This window comes from Apium graveolens, chromosome 4, assembly GCF_009905375.1.
Source record: "Apium graveolens cultivar Ventura chromosome 4, ASM990537v1, whole genome shotgun sequence".
In the NCBI taxonomy this organism is placed as follows: Eukaryota; Viridiplantae; Streptophyta; class Magnoliopsida; order Apiales; family Apiaceae; genus Apium; species Apium graveolens.
The window spans coordinates 277,388,529-277,414,919 of NC_133650.1; the positions used below are offsets into that span (position 1 = coordinate 277,388,529).

The 26,391-nt window shown below is 41.1% G+C and overlaps 2 protein-coding genes and 1 pseudogene across 2 annotated transcripts; 2 read left to right on the top strand and 1 right to left on the bottom strand.

Annotated features, from left to right (window-relative positions):
• The window catches only part of LOC141719691 (F-box protein At1g10780-like), a 35,101-nt pseudogene extending 16,913 nt beyond the window's left edge, over window positions 1-18,188 (top strand).
• Window positions 18,189-20,357: 2,169 nt separating this feature from the next.
• LOC141719692 (uncharacterized) lies at window positions 20,358-21,631 on the top strand. The gene is made up of 4 exons (XM_074522067.1): window positions 20,358-20,489; window positions 20,571-20,656; window positions 20,733-20,965; window positions 21,078-21,631. Exons 1-4 carry the CDS (start codon window positions 20,358-20,360, stop codon window positions 21,629-21,631), a joined length of 1,005 nt encoding a protein of 334 aa, XP_074378168.1.
• Window positions 21,632-25,905: 4,274 nt separating this feature from the next.
• On the bottom strand, window positions 25,906-26,235 carry LOC141719693 (putative mitochondrial protein AtMg00310). Its single transcript, XM_074522068.1, has one exon. The coding sequence runs from the start codon at window positions 26,233-26,235 to the stop codon at window positions 25,906-25,908; it is 330 nt and encodes a 109-aa protein (XP_074378169.1).
• Window positions 26,236-26,391: the final 156 nt, after the last annotated feature.

Sequence of the window (26,391 nt, forward strand, 5' to 3'; positions counted from 1 at the left end):
TGATAGGCTAGGATTTTCTTTATGGCGTGCCTTCTTATGAGATGGCTTGCCCCTAAAAAGGAGTTGACATAGATCATATGAAATACTCTTCCCTTACACCTTCCACCTATTTTTCCTGTTTCCTTTATACTTTCGTATCTCATTCTTTCGCACAGGGCGCACCCTCAAAATTTCTTTTGGTTTTCTTGACAGCTGGAAGACGAGGGCGCGTCCTCTCCTTTTCACCCTTTCAAGAATTTCCTCACAAATTTGGGGATCTATTCGCCTCCAAATACTTACTTCGATCCTCAACCCTCAAACGCCCACCATAATCCTGAATTTCTGAACCGGGTGGCGCGCCTTCTTCAGGACTCCAAAGAGGGTACTTTGATGGCAGATTCCTCAGATAGTTCTTCTACGGACAACATTCCTTTGTCTCATAGACACGGGAAGCAGAAACTGGTCCAAAAGGACAGATCCCCAGCCCCAGATAGAACAGAGTTGGATGACGATGACTGGTTCGAGAGTTTGAATGCCGATAGGTATAGGGGTGTTGAGAGGGGTGTCAATATAGGTGCAGGACCTTCTAACGTATCCTACAGGGATGTATCCCCAAGCCTATCTTCTCAACAAACAGAGGGCGCGCCTACGTCTCCTGTTCCCGAGGGCGCGCCTGAAGTAAGTGCGTCACCTCTTCGTGATGAAGAAAATTTCTTTGATGAGGACTCCTTCCAATTTTCCACCTCCCCTGAACCTTCTCCAATCCCCTTCCAACACTGGGAAGTTTCTGACAGTGAATTAGATTTTGATTAGGATGAATTCGAACCATGCAATGAAGCTGTGAAGAAACGTTTCAGGAAGGAGCATGGGAAGTTTTTCTGTGTGGGCCTGTCTTCAGCTTGTTCAGATAAGCAACTAGGATGGCTCATGGAGTTTTATGATATGGAAGGCATATGGGCGTGCCCTTTGAGCATGATACGGCCCCATATCTTTAATTATGGGAGGAATTTTAAGATTCCTAGAATGGTAACCAGCCCAAAGATGGTATCTTTGGATATAGGCGCACCCTTACACCCCTATCTTAGGGAAGTGATAGAACTTTACGACGTGGCTCCACTCCAACTTTCTCCCAACAGCTATAAGTTTATTCTAGCCCTGTTCATTCTCTATAAAGACCTATGCTTCCCTCAACCTTCCATGGCTGAAGTTGCTTATTTCTTTAACCTAAGAAAATCTGACCACGGGTACTATTACTTGGTTGTAGACAAACAACACAACAAGAAAGGTTTCTCCTATGGCAAGCTTAGTCATGAAAAAGGCTGGAAGGAAAACTTCTTTTATTTATATGACATTCCCAGAATAAGGATAAGATTCAACAAGTCACCAAGTAAGGGCGCGCCCTTTACTTCTTTCCTTGCATTATTTTTATGTCGTTTCTTCCTTTTCACATCTTTGTACTTTTTCAGACAGACCAGTGGCCAAACCCCTTAAGGGCAAGCCCAAAAAACGAGCTGAAGCCCTACTCAGAGTGGCCGCTGAAAGGTGGAACCTAAAGACCTAGTTACCCGGACTAACCTGATGCGAGTCGGAATCATTTCTGACCAAGTAGGGACACAGTGTAAATATGTAAAATTTAGAAAAGGTGCCCCTATTTCCCGTATAATCGACCTAGATAGCGAGGAAGAGGCTGAAGAAGAAGAAGCTGATGACAACTCTTTTCAAGGCCAAGATCCTTCAGGTTCAACAACCTGTAGAGTCTAAAAGCGCGCCTTTCTACCATTGGCGCATCCTATTTATTTTCTGTTAACCTTTGTATTGGCATACTGGATATAAATTTCTGTTTATGTAGTTAATCTTTCCGCCTCTCAGGGCGCGCCCTTTTACTCTAGGCGTAGCATTTTCTACATATTTATCAATGTTGTCTTTATCAATTGCTTTTACTTATTGCCCCGTTCAACATACTTAACTGTCATGCTCAATTAACATGTTCTATGTTTTATGCAGAAATGGCTCCTCCAAGAATTCCCAAGTCTTTTGGGGTGCGCTCTGGTGACAAATCCAAGCTTAAACCGAAAAAAGACGCTCCTGCAGCACCGACATCCGTCCCCAATCCAACTCCTACCTCAAACAGCTCATGTCTTAAAAAGGTCCATGATCGACCTTACAGATAAACAGGGCGCGCCTAAGAGGCATAGAGCAGAGGACGCGCCTTCTGGCTCTTCTGCTGCCTTGAACGCTCTTGGCCCCATGGGTTACTCGGATGAAGAAGTGGAACCGTGGCAAGCTATGGATTTGGGAGATGCTGCTCATGCTTCTATAAAAGCATCTTGCCAATTGTTCATCCACTCCACTCGAGTGGTGGACAAGTTACTTGAGGAGGGGGCGCGCCTAGAGAGGCTGCAGGGTGATAACAATATTCTGAGGAACACCCTCAAAGACAAAGACTTTCTGCATGCCAAGGATATTAAAGCTAAGGACTTTGAGATCTCTTTTCTCAAGGATGAGGTGGCCAATCTTACTTCTCAGTTGGAGATTGCCAACAAAAAGGCTACCTCTCTTCATACTGAGCTTGGTGGAGCCAACCTGAGGATTGAGTACCTCGAGGAGCAACAGAAAACAGAAAACAGGTTGGCCTGATGAAAAGAGGGAAATGGCTGATGAAGCATTTGCCAATGGCTTCCACTTCTACAGGGTTGGTTTTGTGGCTAATGACCCTGATTACACTTTCGAGAAGTTTGGGGAGGAGACAGTTGCCGAGATGGTGGAGTTTAAGAAAGAGCATGCTGCCGAAATCAAGGCGAGGAGGATAGAACTTGGGTTGGAGGAGGAAGAAGGCGAGGGCGCGCCACAAGAGGAAATCCCCAAGGACGCGCCTGAAGCTGGTACCACTGTTCCTCTTCAAACCATTCCTCCAACAGATCAATCTCAAGGTGTGCCTTGATTTATGCCTTTCCTTTATTTGTACTTAAGTTTCAAATACTCCTGAGGAGCCAGCCCTCTTTTGATGTTGTGCAAAGTTGTATGACTTATCTTTCTGCTACCCTTTTACTTTTGCACGTATGGCTCGACGTTAATTTTATCTTTCCCCATATGCATAAAAATTTGTTAAGGCACTTTGATTTTTTCCTTGGCCAGTTATAAAAACATGACTAATATTTTCACGAGGGCGCGCCCTTATATCATCACAAATCTTGTCAGTTCATTATGAATGATGTTGATACAAGGCGCGCCCTTTTATATCAGAGCTTATTTATTTAGCACATTCGTGGGTGTTTTATGTGATCTCGAAGTTGTTATCGTCCCTTTTATTATAGCACTTAGATACAAGGGCGCGCCATAGTGCGAATAACGCATTCTTTTTCTTACAATAATGCCTTCGCGATTTTTTATTTATTTATCAGTTCAAGGGCGCGCCTTAATTCGATTAGCTTTTGTTTTAGCTAATTTTGCTGTCCATGTACATTTATTCCTTTCACCCTTGAATACTATGTTTATCTTGGTTATGAAGCAGAAGTTATTAGATACGGCGCGCCTCTGGTGTTTTTCAGATGAGAAATTTCATGTCAAGCAAATAGAGTAATTTGAGATAACTTTTTTTATTGATAAAGTGCTCTAGTGTATATATTACACCAGTCTCATGGCTACTATGCTCTATGGGGAAATTATTTGAAAAATCTGAATTTCTTCCTTCTGCTAGTTCCAAGGTTCGCAGTTACATGTACTACCCCCTAGGCTAGGAGGAATTTATTTGCTACTAGCCTATTATATAAAAATCAAAATAAGAAAATAAAGGGGACACAACCACACCCTACTGATAGTACTTCCGCAAATGTTCTGCATTCCATGCTCGAGGAATAAGTTTACCGTCCAGATCTTCTAAGCGATAGGTTCCCTTCCAGAGTATAGCTTTAACTTTGTGTGGTCCTTCCCAATTAGCTCCAAGCACCCCGTGCTGAGCTATCTTAGTGTTAGGCATAATCTTTCGTAACACAAGATCTCCAACCTTGAACGGTACGGATTTTACCCTTTTATTGAAATACCTTGCGACCCTCTGCTGATATGCAGCAAGCTTCAATTGAGCATTCGCTCGGGCTTCGTCTAACAGATTCAAGTGGAGCCTCTGGTTAACTTCCGCATCTTCCTTGACAAACACATCTCTCCGTAGAGATCCCGCTCCTACCTCCACGGGAACCATGGCCTCATACCCAAAAGTCAGCAGAAAGGGGGTTTCTCCTGTGGTCGACCTAGGGGTCGTATTGTAAGAGCAATGGACCATAGGCATCTCTTCTGGCCAATCTCCTTTTTTCTCTTCTAACCTTGCCTTCAAGGTGTGTTTTATGATTTTGTTTATGGCTTCTGTCTGACCATTACTCTGCGGATGATAAACCGCGGCGAAGTCTTTTTCAATCTTTAAGTCCTCACAAAGTTTCCTTAACTCTTTGTTATCAAACTGCTTTCCATTGTCTGAGATGAGTTTGTAGGGAATACTGAACCTGCATACTATGGAATTGAACATGAAATCCCTTATCTTCTTTGCCGTGATCGTGGCTAGTGGCATAGCCTCCGCCCATTTGGTGAAGTAGTCCACAGCCACCGCCACATATTTCACACCCCCTATTTGCTTTGGGCAACTCTCCAATGAGATCAATTCCCCACATGGCAAAAGGCCAGGGACTCGCCAACGAGGTAATGGTGGATGCCGGGGCGTTGGAATAGTTGGCGAACCGTTGGCAACGATCACAAGCCCGGACAAAATTGAAAGCGTCTTCCCTCATAGTTGGCCAGTAGTATCCTTGTCTGAGCACTTTTAATGCCAAGGAACCACCCCCCGAGTGATTGCCACAAATACCTTCGTGTACCTCTCTGAGAATATAATTTCCTTCTTCCGTATTCACACAACGTAACAGTGGCTGGTTAAATCCTCTCTTGTATAGTACCCCGTCATATTCGACATACTTTGGGGGCTGGTACTGAAGGCGTCGAGCCTGTAGTTTGTCCTCTGGTACAGCTCCTGTCTGAATATAGTTATGGATGGGGTTCATCCAGTTTTCTTGTGGGATTTCTTGCATTTAGAACACCTCTACCTCCGTAATACTTGGAATTTCCTGGATTCCCAAAGGGATTTGTCCAAGTTGAACGCTGTCCATCTATGAACCCATCTTGGCCAAATCATCCGCATTACTATTTTCTTCTCGCGGAACACTTACTAGCCTGGCATTTGAAATTTTTTCCAGTAGGCATTGCGCACATCTCATATATAGCTCCGTTCGCGGTCCCCGGGCTTGGAATCCTCCGTTGACCTGGTTCACAACTAATTCGGAATCACTCTGAACTATCAGATTCACGGCCCCTACCTCTAGAGCTAATTTCAGACCGTTGATTAAGGCTTCATATTCAGCATCATTGTTAGTAGCATAAAACTTGAAATGGATAGCACTCATCAAATGGTGCCCCTCCGGAGTGATCAAGACAATTCCGGCACATGATCCATTGTTGTTCACGGCCCCGTCCATATATAATATCCACCAAGGGTGTGGGAGTTCCTGCCTCTTTTCATCCCGGTGACTTCCTTGCGAGGTTGGTTCTGCCAACGCTATGGCCTTATCATCGACTTCTGCATTGAACTCAAGTATGAAATCAGCCAGCGCTTGTCCCTTGATTGCGGTGCGAGGGCAATATTCCAAATCAAATTGTCCCAGCTCCACTGCCCATTTTAACATTCTCCCTGACGATTCGGGTTTCTGCAAAATATGTCGAAGCGGGTAAGCGGTGCGAACTTCTATTCGGTGAGCCTGAAAGTATGGTCTTAGCTTTCGTGCTGCAATAATAAGTGTGTACACTAGTTTCTCCATGTTGGTATATCTGGTTTCTGCATCCAACAACCTTTTGCTCACATAGTATACGGGCCACTGGTGGCCTGCTTCTTCCTTTACCAATACCGCGCTGACGGAATATTCCGACACTGCCAAATAAAGAATTAATGTCTCTCCGTCTTCTGGTTTGGCCAACATCGGAGGATTTCCCAACTGCTCTTTTATTTTCAGAAAAGCTTCTTCACACTCAGGAGTCCACAAGAAATCATTCCCCCTTCCTTTGATTGCCTTGAAGAATTCTTTGCACCTGTCTGATGACTTTGAGACAAATCGATTCAGGGCCACAATCCTTCCCGTCAGGCTCTGTACTTGTTTGACGCTGGTGGGAGATTTTATGTCTGGCAGAGCTTTGATTTTTTCCGGGTTAGCCTCAATCCCCCGGTGGTTGACCATGAATCCCAAGAATTTTCCCGACTCTACGCCGAACACACACTTCTGCGGGTTTAGTTTCATCTTATATTTTCTCAGAATATGGAACATTTCAGCTAAGTCGGTGATGTGATCTTCTGCCTTTTTTGATTTTACGAGCATGTCATCCACATACACACTTTCATTGTTTTCCCGATCTGCTTCTTGAACATTTTGTTTACCAATCTTTGATAAGTGGCGCCGACATTGATCAGACCAAATGGCATTCCGATGTAGCAGTAGAGCCCTCTATCAGTGATAAAAGAGGTGTGCTCCTAGTCCGGCTCATACATAAGGATTTGGTTATACCCTGAGTATGCGTCCATGAAGCTGAGCAAGGCATGTCCTGCCGTGGCGTCGACCAACTGATTAATTCGTGGTAGGGGAAAACTATCTTTCGGGCACGCCTTATTTAGATCGGTGAAATCCACGCATGTTCGCCATTTATCGTTGGGCTTTTTTACCAACACCGGGTTTGCTAGCCATTCTGGGTAGAAGGATTCCCGGATTAGTCTGACATCCAAGAGCCTATCTACTTCCTCTGCTAGGGCTATAGCTCTCTCCGCTTACGGCCCTTCGTTTTTGTCGAACCCCCTTATGCTTGGGGTCAATATTCAATCGGTGGCACATTATCTCTGGATCAATTCCTACCATATCAGAATGGCTCCATGCAAATACATCAAGGTTCGCCAACAGAAATATTGAAAGACCTTCCTTCAACCTTGGTGTCAACTGGGATCCTATTCTCAAAACCTTACTCGGATCTTTTTCATCGACAGGGATTTCGATCGTATCTTCTGCTGGCCCCATCTTTTCCGTCTGCATTGGTATCCGGGGATCCAGGTCAGGCGAATCACGAATTTTATTATCTTGTAGAGAAGGCGCACCCCCTTTAGGAGGAGCGTCGACTTCTTTAGAAGGTGCGCCTTGCATAGCAGGGGCATCAACTTCTTTAGTATGTTCTGCGGGTAAGGGTGCTCCTTCAGGGGGAAGGGCATCATCCTGTTCGAGGCTTTGCAAGACATTGAATCTCCCTTCTAACTGTTCCCCATGGAAATCTGTTTGGACTATGGTATCCATCGCCTCCTCTTCTTCCAACATCTCAATTCTGATCGCGTCTTCCAAGTACAACATTGTTGGGGGCAGCCCGGAGGAATGCTCATCTTCTTGCTCAACATATAGTGGACTCGGATTTCCTCGATTGGTTGCTCAATGCTTTTTTCTTGATCTACGTCTGGAGTATCTTCGGCATGGGAGTCTTTTCTAAAGCCTTTCATAGCTTGCCTGTAGCACTCCCGAGAGTCATACTGGGAACCCTGTATACTTCCCACCCCATTTGGCGTTGGAAATTTGATAGTTAGGTGGTGGATTGAAGTGATAACTCTCATCTCCCGCAGAAAAGGTCATCCCAGCAACACGTTATGGGTGATTCCTGATTCAGGACCTTAAATTCAAGCATCTTTGTTACCGACAATGGGCTTTCCCCCAAAGTACATGGCAGCCGAATCGATCCCATGACTCTAACTCCTGCGCCTGAAAAACCATAGACCCACGAGTCTTCCCCCGACATATCCTGATCAGGTAGTCCCGTCTTTTTGAAGGTGCTGTAATAGAGGATGTTTGTCGAGCTTCCATTATCCACGAAGGCTCTATGGACATTTTTGGTTCCGATTTGGATGGAAATAACCAGCGCATCATTGTGGGGATGATGTACCCATCGGGCATCTGCTTCTCTGAAGGTGATGTCCATGGACTCACCCTTAAATACTTTGGGCGGCCGAGTTTCCACCCTATGAATGTCTATGAGAGGCCTGAACCGGGCTTCCCTAACATATCTTGCCAAGGTTCGGTTGCTGCATTCCACCCCGGGATCTCCCCCGTAGATTGTTTGGATACTGCCATCCCTGACAAATTTATTTTCCTCCAGGATATCATTATTCGACCCGTGCGGGGCTCATCTTTCTTCTTCCCTTGTTCTGTCATCCTTGTGTTTCCTTACTTCCTTGACTACCCATTCTCCGAGGTATCCTTCCTTGATAAGCGCTTCGATTTCATCTTTAAATGTCGGCACTCATACGTGTTATGTCCAGATGATTCATGGTATTCACAATATTTTTTCTTGTCTTTGCTTTGCCATGATGATAAAGCTTCAGGTTTTCTAAATAGCCCTTTATTTTTGTTTACTTCGTAGATATGCTCGATATATACGACCAAAGGTGTGTACCGGCTTGTCCTACAGTCATAGTTTGAGGGAGGACTCCATCCCCTCCTTGTGCTTGCTGTATTCACCTGGTCTGAGCTTCGACTACTTCTTCGGTACCTTGGGCTTGGAGACCTATCCCTCTTCCTTCCTTTGCTTCTCTGACTTGACTGTGAAGTCGGTTGCATTTCTGCCAGAGATTGTTCTATAGCTTTAAAAGATTCTGCCAAAGCGAAGACATCTGCTAGAGTAGCCAGGTCTTTCCCTTGCAAGTGCTTCCAAAAGTTCGAGCCAACTCTTAACCCTACGATCAAGAAGCTTTTCAGGGCTTCGTCTGATGTTCCCCTCATGCTAGTAGATTCAGCGTTGAACCTTTTGAAGTACGATATCAAGCTTTCATTTTCCCTTTGCCTAACATTGGCAAGAGTGGTGACAGAGGGCGCGTATCTCACTGCGGCTTGGAACTTGGTTAAGAATAAAGTTTTCATCTGATCCCATGAGTTGACCACTCCTGGCCCGAGCTTTTGAAACCACTGCTGGACACTTTCTTTAAAGGTTGTCGCCAAGAGACGGTACCGAGCCAAGTCCGGGACTTGGTACACATCCATCTCTATATTAAAACGACCCAGAAATTCCACTGGATCTGAGTTTCCGTGGAAACGGAGATCGCTAGTAGTGTTGCGATACCCGGCCGACAACTGTGCCTCTCTTACTGCCACCGAGAATGGGGAAGGGATTTCAGCTGTGGTCGTCACCCTGCCTTCCAGGTGGTAACGTAGCTTTTTTAGATCTCCCACTTTGAAAGTCCCCACGCCTGGAATGGTCTGCATTTGAGGCTGTGGACCTTGGGGTTGTAATGGGAGGTACCTCCGCTTGATTGCCTCCGGGAGGGGCTTGCTGCTGGTTCGTATTCTGGGCGTCTTCGGGTATCACAATTACTTCAGGATTTCGTCATTGATTTCTCCCTTGATTCTCTTCTCCACCTTGGTCGCGGCCCCGAGCCGTACCGCGATCATAGTTTTCTACATTTCTGTGATCATCATGTTCCGCATAGTCATAGCCATCTGCTTGGTTATTCCAGCGGGAATCAAGGTGACCGCAGTAATTGTCGCGACGGTATCCCTCTAAATATCTACCTCGACCTCCCCCTCTTCCTCTCCATTGAGGCCTTCTCCAACGATCGTTTCCATACCCACGCCCATATCGATCCAGCGATCTGCGGGGAGGAGCTCTCTCATGATCGCGGTGCCGCTCCCGATTTTCCTGGGAATTTAGGGGCACACGTATTGGATCGTAGTGCCGCTCCCGATTTTCCCGGGAATTCAGGGGCACACACGTTGGATCGCGGTGCCGCTTCCAATTTTCCTGAGAATTCAGGGGCACACGTGTTGTATCATGAGGTGTCACATCTCCACGATCAGCTTCTTTCTGCCATTCAAGTAACACCATTCTTAAATCATCGTCGCCCAAGCGGATCCCCAAGCGATCTTTCAAAGCTGCGAAGCCAAGTTGCTGATTCTCCAGCATCGACTCCGCCTGTCGGCGTTCCTCGAGACTACGTCCAGATCGGTGCGGATGGGTGGCTCCCCGAGTATCTGTCCGTAGAATTTCCAGTCCATCAGCATCTTCTTCCACTAGCTCGATGATTGGGGATGTGTCATTAGAATAGTCCAGGCGTCGCGGGATTATCGGCACACACCCTCCTTCGGTGCAGCCATGGCCGGCTGAGGCATCCCTATCGGTCATGGGTGCTTTTCCAGGTGCATGACTCGCTCAATTTTGGCGAAGGTCCCTCCTGGCCTTGCGCCGCTCCACAGTGCTCAACCTTGAATCGAAACCATGTAAAGCATCGCCCATGCGATACAGTTGTTCGGACAAGTCGGCGTTGCTGATGAGCACAGGTGGCTGTCCCCCAACGTCCGGCGTGGGACGATTAATCATTGGCGGAACGTAGGGTTTATATTCATAGCCATGATCAGAATCTTCTTCAGAACTTCCATCATAAAAAGTTCCATCACGATATTGAGACATCCTTCCTCCTAGATGCAGATCTTGATTAGCCCCTCCTTCTAGCGCCAATTTGTTGACGGAGGAATTTGGTATCAACAAAGTTTGAGGTTCGTAGCCGGAAACAAGATCTGTGATGGCGATTCTTCGTCGGAAACGTGAACAGTACTCGGTGGATCTGATGAACAGTATTCGTCGGAAAAGATGAATAGTGTTTGGTGGTGGTGATTATTGGGGGCTAAGATTTCTTAGGGTTAGTGATGGCTCCTTTGCGCTCTCGCTTCTGACCCCTTACAATTTGCCTACATACCCCTATTTATAGGGGATCAAGCCCACATAGTTCTTGGGGAACAAGAAACCTAATGGGTTTAGATTTCTTATCCCGAGGCCCAGTAGGAAACCCACTGGAAACCGTCTTCTACTAGCTTTAGGAATGTCCGCCGATGAGGGCCAACCACAAAGGCCCAATGCTCGTCCGCAGCTTCGAGACTTCACGGATGAGGCATCTCCCTGGCCAAGGATAACCCTCCGCTACCAGCTATTTCTCTAGTCCACGGACGCAGGTATAGCCGTGGTTCACCCCAAATGTTGGACGCATCATTGTCCCCCGATAAAGAGCCCCTACCAGATTACAGGACAAGTGATCACAAGATTTTGGGTGCAAAGTGCGGGATACTCTGAAGTCTCCCAACGAGGACACCCGTTGACTACAGAGACAGAGCTCCCAAAGCACACACCAGATTTCACCCCACTTCCCGAATGAGAACACCCATTGACTACAGGAGGAGGCCTTCAGTCCAGGCATACCCCTGGAGGTCTCTAACCACGGACACCGCCTTTCCTGTAGATATGCTACAGGAAGGAGTTCTTCAATAGAGTACCTACATCAAATAGGTTAGTAATAACAATCTCCATCTTCCTTGAGTCTTCCAAAGAGTTCGTCCAAGTAGCATATCAAAGGTGCATTTGTGTACCAAGTAGAAGATAAGAGCGCGTCCAAGCATTCCTGCATGTTGGCATCATCCTGTGTCATCAGCCTTTGATATCTTCCTTTATCATTCTACATCATAGGGCATGCCCTATATTACTCATCGCTAGGGCTTGCTCTAATTCTGTTCAAGCCAAGGTGTGGGTCTGTCAAAACAACCATGTCCAAGTAATCCATCCAAGGTGCCTTACTTACCTAGGGCGCGCCCTAAGGCTCACCACATGACAGATTCCAATCAAGGAATTCCTCTCCCCTTTTTCAATAATTGGGTGCGCCTCTTCCATCTTTGAGGGCGCGCCTTTAGGATAATAACCACAACCATTAATCAGCTACCCAATCAATGGGGCGCGTTTTTAGGACGCGCCTTCTATTTATGGAAACTCAATCTTATCTTTTCCTAGATTTCAGGCGCTTCCCCTTCGATTCTGCTCATTTTATTAATCTTAATCTTAATTTTATTTATACCAATTTTTGGGCATAACAATACCTTTAGTAATTGTTCACTTTCTCTTACCTCTCCCAAACTTGAATCCCTTGAAGTACAAGGTTGTGGCTGGATTCGGGTTCCTGAGACCAAATGTTTGAGGACTCTTGCTATTGGTAACATTACTGGTAAACATTAGACAATCAGTCATTTGCTTTATCTTTCCACTTAGTATTTCTGCTTGATGGTCATGCTTGGTTATGGGCGATTTTTATTAAGTTCACAATTTGGTGCGTGCAGAGAGAGTTCGTAAGGTTGATTTTGGAAAACTTTCAGCCATCGAGTTCTTATCCATCAGAGGGATGCAATGGAGCTGGGATGCAGTAAGTAAAATTCTTCAACTGGCAAGTGAAGTAAAATATCTTTCCATGCGGGTGGTATTCACCGGTGATTCTTTGTTAGAATATTCAAACCCGCTAGAAGAATAATAATTACAGTTGGTTTCTAGTAAAGGATGAGTTGAAATACACAACCATGCAATCCCAGGAAAAATGGTGTACTATGTTAAATTTGTCAAACTAGTTTTATTATCCAGAGAGTTGGTGTATGTATAGTAATAAGAGAAACATGTACGTGGCACTCTAATATTTACATGCAACAACTAGATATATGTGAACTATAGAGCAATCTTGTTTGAATCCTACAAATAAGGTAGGCTGCATAAACAACAAAGCAAGCTGGTCATGAATAATATAAATAAAGCCTAAATAAAAGGTGGCTTGTCTAGCGTGTTGAAGTAAGAGATTAGGTCAGCAGTAGCAGCTTTGTACTCTATATAAATACTACCTGCATGCATGCTGTAGTAGAATGTAAGTTGTATCTTGAGTTGTAAAGAAAAGAGCTGTAGCTTTGTAGAGAAAGAAAAGAGTTGAAGCTCTTGTAAGAAAAAAAAACCCAACAGCCTGTGTGTGTAAATACTTATATATATATAAGTTGTATTTCTATTATTAAGAAATAAAAGTAATCTCTTATTATTGTGCTTGTTTATTGATATTATTGAAAGCTTTTGGTGTAAAGCCCATCCACGTTTCCAACAAGTGGTATCCGAGCCAAGGTTACGTTCGTGAAAAATTGCAAATATGGTGCAACCCAACATTCCAAAATTGACGTCCACAAATTACGGGAATTGGAGTATCCAAATGAAGGTGTTACTCGGTTCTTACGATAATTGGGAAATTGTCGAAAATGGGTTCAACGAGCCCGCTGATGCAACCGCTGAAGCGGCGCTTCCAAATGCCGAGAAGACGGCGTTAAAGGAGATCCGGAAAAAAGATAAAAAGGCGTTGTACACAATTATTCAAGGTGTTTATGAATCAACCTTTGAAAAAATTTCTGAAGCAAAAACCGCAAAACAAGCATGGGAGATTTTGCAAAAATCATTCCAAGGAGTTGAAAAAGTAAAAAAGGTGCGGCTCCAGGTGCTACGCGGGGAGTTCGAAAATTTAAAGATGAAGAATTCGGAAAATATTGGTGAATTTGTTACGCGTTTGAAAGTCGTGACAAATGAGATGAAAAGAAATGGCGAAAGTCTCGACGATGTTCGGGTCATGGAAAAACTCCTCCGTTCATTGACCAGAAAATTTGATTATGTGGTTACTTCTATTGAGCAGTCAAAAGATTTGTCAACAATTTCGATTGACGAGCTGGTTGGTTCACTTCAAGCGCATGAGCAGCGAATGGACCAGTATGATGATGCAAGCCACTTGGAAAAGGCGTTACAAAGTAAGGTGTCCATTGATAGTTCTGGGAGTAGCGGTTTTGTACGTGTCAGAGGTGGCTACCGAAGTGGACGAGGTCGTGGAAGGTAGTCTTTCAACAGAGGTCAGAATTCTGAAGGTTATCAACCATCTAGTCGTAGTCAAAATTTCAGAGGTCGTGGAAGAGGCGGATTTCAACAACGAGGTGCCAAGTCTCAATTTCAATGTTATAATTGTAATAAATTTGGTCACTTCAGTTATGAGTGTAGAGCACCAAAGGTGGAAGAAAGAAGTCATTTTGCAGCAGCAAAAGAAGACAAAGATGTTGGCACTGCTATGTTCCTCACTTACAAAGGAGACGAGGAAAGCAAGAAGAATGTTTGGTATCTTGACTCAGGGGCCAGTAATCACATGACTGGTCACAAGGAATTATTCACGGTGATAGACGACACCATCAGCGGAGAAGTTACTTTTGGTGACTCGTCAAAGATTCCGGTGAAAGGAAAAGGTACCGTCACGATCATGTCAAAGAAAGGTGAAAAGAAATATATAAATGATGTTTATTATATTCCTGCATTGAAAAATAATATTATCAGTCTTGGCCAACTTGTGGAGAAAGGATATAATATACAGATGCAGGACAATTCCCTCATTATCAGAAATCAAGCTCGGGAATTTATTGCAAATGTGGAGATGTCAAAGAATCGTTTGTTTACGCTTGATATGCAAACGAATGTGCAGAAGTGCTTAAAGTCGGTCATTAAAAATCACTCGTGGTTGTGGCATTTGAGATATGGTCATCTTGGATTTTCTGGCTTAAAATTATTGTCAAAAACAAAGATGGTGAACTGTTTTCCCGAAATCAACGAACCAGAAAATTTGTGTGAAGCGTGTGTCAAAGGGAAGCAACACAGACAAAGCTTTCCCGTTGGAAAATCGTGGAGAGCCAGGAGGCCATTGGAGATAGTTCATACAGATATAGCTGGTCCATTTGATATCCCATCACTTGGAGGTAATAGGTACTACCTAACATTTATTGATGATTTTAGCAGGAAAAGTTGGGTATATATCATCAAAGAAAAATCGGAGGCTCTTGATAAATTCAAGGAGTTCAAAGCACTGGCGGAAAAACAAAGTGGATATTATTTGAAGACAATGAGATCAGACAGAGGAGGCGAGTATACTTCAAACTTATTCAAAAGTTTTTGCAGAGCACATGGCATCAATCATCAGTTGACAACGGCATATACTCCTCAACAAAATGGCATTGCAGAAAGGAAGAACCGCACAATTCTTGACATAGCAAGGAGTATGGTGAAAGCAAAGCACTTGCCAAGAACTTTCTGGGCGGAAGCCGTTCAATGTGCGGTTTATTTGTTGAATCGTTGTTCCAACAAAAAGTGTAAGAAACAAAACTCCGAATGAAGCATGGAGCGGAAGCAAACCATCAGTTGGACATCTCAGAATTTTTGGGTGTATTGTTTATGCCCATATTCCCGATCAGAAAAGAAAGAAGCTGGATGATAAAGGCGAAAAGTGTATTTTTACCGGATATGACAAAAGAAGCAAGGCGTACAGACTCTATAATCCCCTGACGAAGAAATTAATCATTTCTCGTGATGTTGAGTTTGATGAACCAGATTACTAGAGATGGAGCGAGGATTAAAGAAAAGTTGCTGGTTTATTTTTCAATGGTGATGACGGTGATAACCAGAACATTGAAGACGACAGAGATGATGATCAAACTCCTCCACTAAGTCCAAATCAACAAACTCCTGGATCGATACCATCCACGGGAGGAAGCAGCAGTTCAGGGGGAGCACCACGAAAGATGCGGAGTCTGGATAATATTTATGAAGCAACAAGTCCGGTACAAACATCCTTTGATTATTCCTTATTTTGCTTAATGGCTGAATGTGATCCGGTTACATTTGAAGAAGTTTCTGAAGAAAGCAAATGGAACAAAGCCATGGATGAAGAAATTGGCGCAATCAAGAAGAATGATACATGGGAGCTCACAGATCTTCCAGAAGGACACAAAGCAATTGGTGTCAGGTGGGTCTATAAAACCAAGATGAATCAAGATGGAGAAGTGGAGAAATACAAGGCGAGGTTGGTGGCTAAAGGCTACAAGCAGAGATATGGCATTGACTATGACGAGGTATTCGCTCCAGTTACAAGAGTTGATACCATACGGCTTCTAACAGCAATTGCAGCTCAGAACCAGTGGAAGATATTTCAGATGGATGTCAAGTCAGTATTTCTGAATGGTTATCTTGAAGAAGAAGTCTATATTGAGCAGCCTTCAGGATATATTCATAAAGGCCGGGAAAACAAAGTCTATAGGCTGAAGAAAGATTTATATGGTTTGAAGCAAGCTCCGCGAGCATGGAACACGCGAGTTGATGAATATTTTTAGAGAAATGGTTTCGTGAAGAGTTCATACGAGCATGCCCTCTATACGAAGACAAATTCAGGAGGCGATATTATGATCGTGTGCTTGTATATGGACGACATGATCTTTACCGGAAATAATCCTGGTATGTTCAACGATTTTAAGAAGGTTATGACTAACGAATTTGAGATGACAGATATTGGTCAAATGTCTTACTTTCTTGGAGTCGAGGTTAAGCAAAACATAGATGGGATTTTTATGTCTCAGAAAAAATATGCGGAGCAGATTTTAAAGAAGTTCAGAATGGAAGAATGCAAGTCAGTGAGCACGCCAGCAGAACCGAGCATAAAGCTCAGAGTCGATTCAATAAGGGAGTCGGTAAATCCGACGTTGTTCAAAAGTTTGGTTGGAAGTCTGAGGTACCTAACTTTTACTCGTCCAGATATAATGTATGCAGTTGGATTGGTTAGTAGGTACATGAAGAAGCCGAAGGAAGATCACTTCATGGCAGCTAAAAGAATTTTGAGGTACATAAAAGGTACACTTGATCATGGCTTATTTTACACATACTCTCAAGATTCAAAATTAGTAGGCTACTCAGACAGTGATTATGGTGGTGACTTGGATGACGGGAAAAGCACTTCGGGTTATGCTTTTCACATTAGTTCTGCAATATTCTCATGGTCATCAAAGAAGCAACCAACAGTGGCACTATCAACATGTGAAGCAGAATACATCGCAGCGGCAGCGTGTGCATGTCAAGCTATGTGGCTAGGCTACATATTGGGCGAGTTAAATCTTGTAGAGGAAGGTCCGATTAAAATTAACATGGATAATAAATCCGCTATTTCCCTCGCGAAAAATCCAGTGTCGCACAGTCGGAGCAAGCACATCAATATAAAATATCATTTTATTCGAGAACAGGTGAACGAGAAAATTGTGGAGCTGGTACACTGTAGGACAGAAGAAAATTTAGCGGAAATTTTCATGAAGCCATTGAAGCCAGATAAGTTTGAAAGAATGAAGAACAAGCTCGGAATGCTAAGTCGGGTTTGAGGGGGAGTGTTAGAATATTCAAACCCTCTAGAAGAATAATAATTACAGTTGGTTTCTAGAAAGGATGAGTTGAAATACACAGCCATGCAATCCCAGGAAAAATGGTGTGCTATGTTAAATTTGTCAAACTAGTTTTATTATCCAGAGAGTTGGTGTATGTATAGTAATAAGAGAAACATGTACGTGGCACTCGAATATTTACATGCAACAACTAGATATATGTGAACTATAGAGCAGTCTTGTTTGAATCCTACAAATAAAGTAGGCTGCATAAACAACAAAGCAAGCTGGTCATGAATAATATAAATGAAGCCTAAATAAAAGGTGGCTTGTCTAGCGTGTTGAAGTAAGAGATTAAGCCAGCAGTAGCAGCTTTGTACTCTATATAAATACTACATGCATGCATGTTGTAGTAGAATGTAAGTTGTATCTTGAGTTGTAAAGAAAAGAGCTGTAGCTTTGTAGAGAAAGAAAAGAGCCGAAGTTCTTGTAAGAAAAAAAAACTATGTGTAAACACTTATATATATATATGTTGTATTTCTATTATTAAGAAATAAAAGTAATCTCTTATTATTGTGCTTGTTTATTAATATTATTGAAAGCTTTTGGTGTAAAGCCCATCCACGTTTCCAACATTCTTTGGAGTTTCTTCACTTTCCACAGATCGACTTTGTTGAATTCTTCAATAATCATGCGAAGTTGGAGAAATTTGACATTAATGGTTCAATGTTGGCTGCTCTTAGCCATAAGAACAGCCTAAGACATGTAATATTACAACTGATGCTTGTGTTAACTGTATTTAATTATAATTATTATTTTTGGAACTGTTATGGTATAGATAATCACGTGTTCGTTTATTTCCAGATTGATTCACAGTATAACTTTCTTGCTTGGAGGAGGTGACGATCACCATCAAATCTCAGCTTATGGATGAACAGAAAATGAGAACCCTGGATATGTTTCACAAATATGGAAAGAATCTAAAGAAATTGACCGTACAAAATTCTTCAGATGAAGACCGACCTAAGCAGCGCAGATGACTTTATTGAAGAGATTTGCATGTTCAGATACATAAATCGACAGATTGTTTCTATTGTATAAACAAAGATTAAAACCTTTTTAAATTTTGTGTTTTAACTGTCAAAGTTTCCAACTGCACATTTGTACATCTTGATAATCAGGAGATTATTCAGAATAATACAAACAGGCTAATTATCATTTAGGTCATCAATTAAATCCAAAAGTATCACTCGAATCATTCTTTTAATTTTGGTCTCAATTGACACATTAATTAATTTAAAAGATTCACTCCGTCTAAGTCAACTTTGAATCGGGTCAGATTTGACGGTTTTCATCCATTGCTACGTTATGTGGTGAAGTGTCATGTGACACGGCAAATAAAAAATAAAAAAAAAAGAAATTAGAATGGACACATAAACAAAGAAATCAAATGAAAACAAAAATAGGAAAAAGTGAATTAAGAGCGTATGAAAGGGGTAAACTGAAACCCTAATTTCTCCGATCAATTAGAGTTGGGTATATGTTCTGGATCAATTGAAGATTACTTACACAGTCAATACAAGGTATATGTTCCGGATCTAGTATATATTATTCATATTATGTGTGTGTTTCTTTGAATCGTCCCGTCTTTGTATAGTGTCTTCATATGTCTATCTTGTTTTGTATACATGTGTCTTCATATTATGTTCTTGTATGTATTCTTGATGGTTTACTTCTTACTTGCCTATCTTGTGTAATTGTATGCTTTAAATTTTTTTTTAGCAGAATGACATCTAGGATTCCGATTCATCTTCACCACCATGGTAAATTTACACCTAATGCGTTTAATGGTGAATGTGGTTATATTGGAGGTCGTATTGACATAATTAATGGTGTTGATACGGACATATTTTGTACTCGTGATTTGGAAGATTATGCAGTTACATACAACTACTCAAAAAATGATTTTGACTACTTCAAACGTAATGGTCAAAATTTTAAAGATGGTATAAGGTTGTTGTATGATGACGCTAGTGTTAGAGCTCTGACTTCTCTGTGTTTACCTTATGGGAAGATTGAGTTATATGTTGACCATGGTAGAAACTCAATAATTGAGGATACTGAAATTGTCGATGAGGGGGGTAGTAAAGAATTTGAGGAGAGTGAAGAATGTATTGTTGAGGGAGTTGAAGACGAAGATGATTGGGATTTCGACGATGAGGACAGTGAGGATTCTGAATATGAACTTGAGGGAGAATGTGGGGATAATGGAGATGATGAAGATTTTGATGAAGAGGGCTATGAGAAAGAAGAAGAATTTGATTTTGGTAAAGATTGGGATTCTAATGACATGAGGGAGGAAGGTGAGCCTGAAAATCCAGAGAAGCTTAGTAGAGAAAATAACAGATCAGTGGAGAGAAATGATGACAATAATGACCACCTTCTATGTAGTGAAGATGAGTTTGATAGTGATGAGCTGAGATCACTTCCATCTTTCGGTGAAGATGAAAATGTGAAGAAAGGGTATGTTGGAATTCCACCTAGTAATCGTAAAAGGAAGAAGCTACCGGTGTATAATCCGCACAAGCTGGTGAATGTGAAATTTAGTGCTGAAATGAGATTCGAGTCAATGGAAGAATTTCGAAAAGTTGTGAAAGACTACGGAATAAAAGAACGAAGGGCTCTCCACTTCATCACAAATGATAAAGACAGAGCACAGGTAGCTTTTGAGAAGGGATGCCCTTTTTACATATGGTGCAGTAGATTGCAAGATAGCCATGTTGTTCGAATTAAGACACTGGTAGACAGCCACCTATGCACTAAACCCTACCACAACAAACTTATCACAGTCAGATACCTTACAAAACTATATGGTGATAGGATCAGAAAAAATCCTCAGTGGAAAGTAAAAGAAATGATGGAGACTGTTAGAGAGGATTTAGAGGTTGAAGTGCCAAAGATCAAGCTTATAAGAGTGAGGAAGGCTGCTTTGGAAGGTGTTGCAGATGCTTTGAAGGAACATTATAGCAAAGTTTAGGATTTTGGATATGATTACTGAAGAACAACCCAAAGAATAGAGTTGAGATCAAAACAAACAGGTTAATTGATGACTCTCCCAACACCTTCCAAAGGCTCTACATTTGTTACTATGCACTGAAAGAAGGTTGGAAAAGTGGTTGTAGACCAGTTTTGGGGTTAGATGGCTGTTTTTTGAAGACTGTGTGTGGAGGCCAACTTCTAAGTGCAGTTGGTAGGGATGGGAACAATCAAATGTTCCCTGTAGCCTATGCAATAGTTGAATCTGAAAATACTAGCAGCTGGAGATGGTTCCTAGACCTGTTGAGAGATGACCTTGATCTTGGAAATGGAAATGGCTATACAATTATTAGTGATCAACATAAGGTGACATCTAAATCTTTATATGTTTGTTTGTGTGTTTGGTTCATATATATAGTACACTTTTTAAATATGGTATTTGAATAGGGCTTGGAGAATGCTATGAGGGAGTTTTTACCAGAAGCTGAGCATAGGCTATGTGTAAGGCACCTGTTTGCAAACTTTAAAAAGAGGTAATGTATGTGCAATTTTCACATTTTATTTCAGTTTTTTAATTCTTGCAGTTACTTAATCAATTTTTAATTACAGGTTTGGTACTGGACTGTTGAAGAGGCAATTTTGGATTATAGCAACAGCCACCTACCCTACAGCTCATGTGAAAGCAATGAAGGGTCTTGAGAAGCTATACAGGAAAGCTCATGCTCACTTGGCTAAGTTTGATGCAAAAAGCTGGACAAAGGCTTACATCTCAACACTCCAAAGACAGACAATGTTGACAACAACATGTCTGAGTCATTTAATTCATGGATACTTAATGAGAGGTAATTCATTATAAATTTGTATTTTATGGTGCTTAACTAGTCTTTATTTATGAACAATTTATAATATATGGTTTTTTAATTAGTTTACTTTATTTTGCAAGGTTTATACCAGTGCTTAACATGCTTCAGGAGATTCATTTTAAACTAATGAGAAGGGTGAGACTGAACAAAGAGAGGATGGAAGCTAGCCAACATCAGATATGCCCAGTAATTAGGAGGAAGCTTGACTTTGCAGTTAGAGTATCAAGGGAGTGGCAAGCTACATGGGATGGTCACAGAAGTTTCATGGTTAGAAAGGGAACAAGGTCTGTGACAGTTGATTTGGAGGAAAGAACATGTGCTTGCAGAGTTTGGGACTTAACAGGTGTTCCATGTGCACATGTTGTTGCAGCTATACATGACAGGAGGCAGCAACCCATGTCTTATGTGTCACATTACTTTACAAGGGAACTATACTTGAGGGCATATGGTCATTCAATAGAAGCACTTAGAGGAGAAGATTTTTGGGAGTTACACAATACAGCTGAAATGCTTCCTCCAGATATGCCTAAGAAACTCAGAGGAAGGCCAAAAAAGATGAGAAGAAGGGAGGAGTGGGAGGATGGTACTCAGAGTAGGAGTAAAACTCAAGATGCAGCTGAACAACAAGGTCAACCAGAGGTGTAAAGATACAATAAAGGTAGAATTGTGCATTGCTCTATCTGCAAGGATGCTGGTCATAAGAGGCCAACTTGTCCAACAAAGGATGTTCCAAGGCCAGAATCTGAGGGTCAAGAAAATATGACAGAAGAAGAAAGGCCTCAAACAGATAACCCTAAAAAATAAGCAACAAGAAGCAAACTACCAGTGAGGAGATCAACTGGCATTGTTATAAGGGAACCAGTGAGTACAGTTTCAGCAACACCTACTATGAAAGACCAAACTACAAAGGGCAAAGAGAAAGCAAAAGAAGTTAGTAAAGAGAAGGTATTGTACAAGTCTCAAACAGAGAGAAGAGGAAGACCATCTTGGCTAGTCAACCAAAGGACAAGGGCAACAAATGGCCATGATGCTGCTAGCTCAGAACAGGTAATTCCTAAAGGTAATTTGTTCATGCCAACACCTGGTTTTAACATAGGAAACCACCTGCCAAGAGGAACACCTAGTGCAGGGACACCCCCTGTTAACCACCCTGCAATATCTCAGCCACCACTAACAGAGCACAATGATGACACTGAGAATAATGAAGAGAAAGAGGATGACCTTTTATCTGTGAATGCTGGAGGTATTGAAGACAGTGAGGAAGAAAGCTTGGAGGATAGTTTGGAGGACAATGGAGATGCAGATGTGCAACCAAGGAGAAGCAGCAGGCTTTGGTTAAAGAACAAGTTCACTTTCAAGAACACACCTGATGATCCAGTATCTCTTGATGATGATTAGATCTCATTAATCTGTTCTAGCAAGAAATATGTGAATTGCAGTACTTTTACAAGGGCAAGTATTTTGTTATGTTGTTGCAACTTTAGACAGTACTAATGGTTATCTTCTAAAAGATTACCTTTTTGAAAGAGAGTATTCTCTTTGATATTTATGGTATGTACTTTTGAAAACTTGTGAACAATATGAAATGCCAATGACTATCGAATATTGCAAATTGTGTTTCAAGCACAATGATAATGGTCGACTGGTTGCATTAGTTTTTAACATTAATAGTACAATTACATAATAGTTGACATTGTTCTCTTCATTTCTACCATTTAACATCACATCCCCATTTTTAACACCTACCAGCACAACCAACTACATTTAATTTCACAACTACAAATCACAACAACCACGAACCTAATTAAGATAGAGCCAACTAGCTGTTGTTTTCTCATGCCTCCCAAAGAACATATCAATTAATATGACAAGAAGAATGCCACAAATTTTCAACACTATGCAGAGCCTCTTGTTCAGAACCTTCAACATCTTCTTTTTTTCAACCTCCACACCAAGTCTCTCCTCTACAAGTTTCAATTTTTCCTCCAAATATATTCTTCTATGATTCAAATCCGTTATAACGTCTCTGGCTCTACCATGGAAGTCTGGATCAAACCACTCAAAAAAACCGCATCCATTGATATCCTACAATAATTTTTAACCAAAATATGAAAAACTCGTTCATTTAACCAAAATAAGTACATATTAGCATATAATGTACCTTGATCTGGGGACATGTTAAGAATCGCTTTCCAGGATTTTTCAATGTCCATGATACTCGGACCCTAGCTGGTGTGTCGTAAAAACAAATTTTCTCTTTTACCTTTGCACTTGAGTGCACAGCAGAACTGTCTGAGCTGTGAACAAAGGGGATATTAGATGACATGCTCTTTGGATGCTATTGTTATAAGGGATTGATTTGTTATGCAATTGAACATGTATATGAATGAATGTATATGTATATAGACACAAATATATACGTTGATTGGCCATGTCAGCAACCACTCAGCAAAAAAGAGCCGTTACTGCCATATCATCATGTTGACCGTTAGTTTTTAGATTGACTTAGATGGAGTGAATCTTTTAAATTAATTAATGTGTCGATTGAGACCGAAATTAAAAGAATGGTTCGAGTGATACTTTTGGATTTAATTGATGACCTAAATGATAATTAGCCCTAATACAAACCATTCTTTTTTTATTTGCTTTGTTTTCATGCCCGTTCTGAGGAATGTTCTAAATTTTGTAAAGTTACAGTAATTTCAACAATGTTATTTCTTATAAAATTTTATAAAATACTAAATTTTAATGATTTAGAATATTATTTTATATTTTAACTGATCTCTATACTCATTCATTATCATTATAACAACAACAATAATAATAATAAATTTGAAAAGAGATGAATAAGAATGTGAAGGCAGAGAGAGCAAATAAAAATAAAGGAGAAATAAATTTTTTATTGACAAAAATATTTTAAGGGGTGATCAGGGTTTCTTAGATTATCTCCTACAGACCTTAGACTCTTAAATCAAAATGTAAAGAAGATTAGTAGAAGTACAATCTCAATTTATTCTTTATTTTTAAGAATCATGCACATCTCACTCTTATCCTATATTTTTAATAAAATTATCTTTCATTTTCAAATTTATCTCCCATTGTTTTGCTCTTTTGTAATTTTAATGCATTTTCAGTCATAAAATAATAAATAAGGAGCAGATTTAAATATTATTATTGGAGAAAAACTACCTTATCTTACTAAAAACTAACTTTTATATTATTTATAAAAATCACATTTATGATTTGTAGGAGATGCTCTTGGTAATAAGGTAAGAGAGATGGTGCACTTATCTTTAAAAATAAAATAAAAGGTGGTTGCAGTGCTATTATTAAAATCATTATCATCGAAATTAGCAGTTATACAAGTACTCCCTCTGCCCTATTAGGTTCATCTGGTAGGGAACTCGGGAACGGGAAACATGAGTTAGACACTCATTTTAATAATCATTTAAAATATAATTATAGAAATTTTTTTGAATTGTTTTTTTTAAAAAAATAATCTTTTCCATTTAATAGAAAAAAAATTAAAAAAATTACGAAAATATATTTTATATCAATTGTTCGAAAAAAACATGTTATGAATTGAATGAGTTGGAGGGAATAGTCTGTTAAACTTACATTTAGGGATGTAATATATATATATATATATATATATATATATTTGGAAAAAACGAACTTGCATTAATTCCTTTCAGTTTCAAGATTACATAAGATGAAATCCGGTGCGGTTAACAACCCCTCCGTGAGACCTGAAATAGAACATGCTGCTCGAGCTAACTTGTGAGCAATCATATTTGCAGAGATATGAACAAAGTAAACTAACACTTCATCAAAGTGTTTAAGTAACTCACTACAATTTTCAACAATCAAATGGAAGTAAGTATTCCCTTTCACACAATGAACAACATCTATCAGGAGTTTCGCATCGCATTCAAAAATACATTTTATTTTCCTCCATTCTTTTGTCCAGGGTAAGGCTTCCTTTAAGCTGATGGCCTCTGCTTCCCGTGGTTGCAGTCTCATAGTATCTTGTTGGTTCTAGCCTGAAGAAATGAGCCATGCTCATCTCGGATCACACAGCCAACACCCACCTGATTTGTGTCCACCATACATGCTGCATCAATATTAATCTTTATCCATCCCACATCTGGTTTGTACCATTGCCTAATTGCACTATTCCGGGACATCATTCCCGTGTTTTGCTCCTCCTTAGCCCGCATCCACTCTGTCAACATACTGCAGGCTCGCGAATAGACCCCAAAGATAGACAAATTAATATGATTCCATGTCCAAGTATTCCTACGCTGCCACAGATTCTAACACAATATTACTACCATCAAAATCTGTTTTATATGACCCAGTTGAAACACCTGTTTTACCAACTGAAGGATAGTATCATTAGGCTCAACTGTAACAAGATCGGTGAGCAAAACCACAAGTAAATAAGACATGTAGGTCATCCTCCACACCAGAGTGACACCAAGAACAGACTGGGTGAATGTTGACATTTTTGTAACCAGTGCACTGGTTGTGGGCAAACATTGTCGACACACACGTCATAGCAAATTAATACCCTTTCTAGGAAGCTGTAAATGCCATAATTTGTTCCAAAAAATACGATCTAAGCAGGGCCTCTCTCCTCTCAATTCTCTATAACAACTTTTAACTGTGAAGTTACCTTTCTCCTCCATTAACCAATACCAAGAATCTTCGGATTGAGATCGGAATACGTTGTATGAGCTCTCTATTATTCTCATTACAAATATCATTCAAATATCCTCATCCCATCCACCCCCCTCCACATCCAATAGATTATACACTATTACATCTTATAATTCCAGCGGTATATCAGTTGTCAAAAAACCATTTACAGGACAAGGAAACCAAGGGACCTACCAAATCCTAGTATTCTTACCATCTCATATTCGACGTCTACACCCATGTCGGACATCTTCCTGTGACTCAACTATGCTACGCCATACATAGCTCAGGTTGGAGCCTAACTTTGCATTCAAAAAATCTATATTTAAGAAGTAGCGTGCACGTATAGTCTGAGTTACAAGCGGATTGGCAATGGTTAACAGCCGCCAAGCTTGTTTAGCAAGCATAGCAATATTAAAACTCATAAACTTCTTAAACCCTAGTCCACCATCCGCTTTAGGAACACACAACCTATCCCACAATAGCCACCTAATTCCCTTACCCGCTTCTCCATTGCCCCACCAAAAAACATTCATTGCTTTCTTCATTTTATCACACACTTCTTGAGGTATTAAAAATATATTCATCCTAAAATTATGAACCACCTGTGCTGCAGTTTTCAATAACAGCACTTTTCCTGCCTTGGAAGGAGTTTTGGTCTGCCACCCCTGCAATTTCTGCTACACTCGATCTCTAGAAATGAG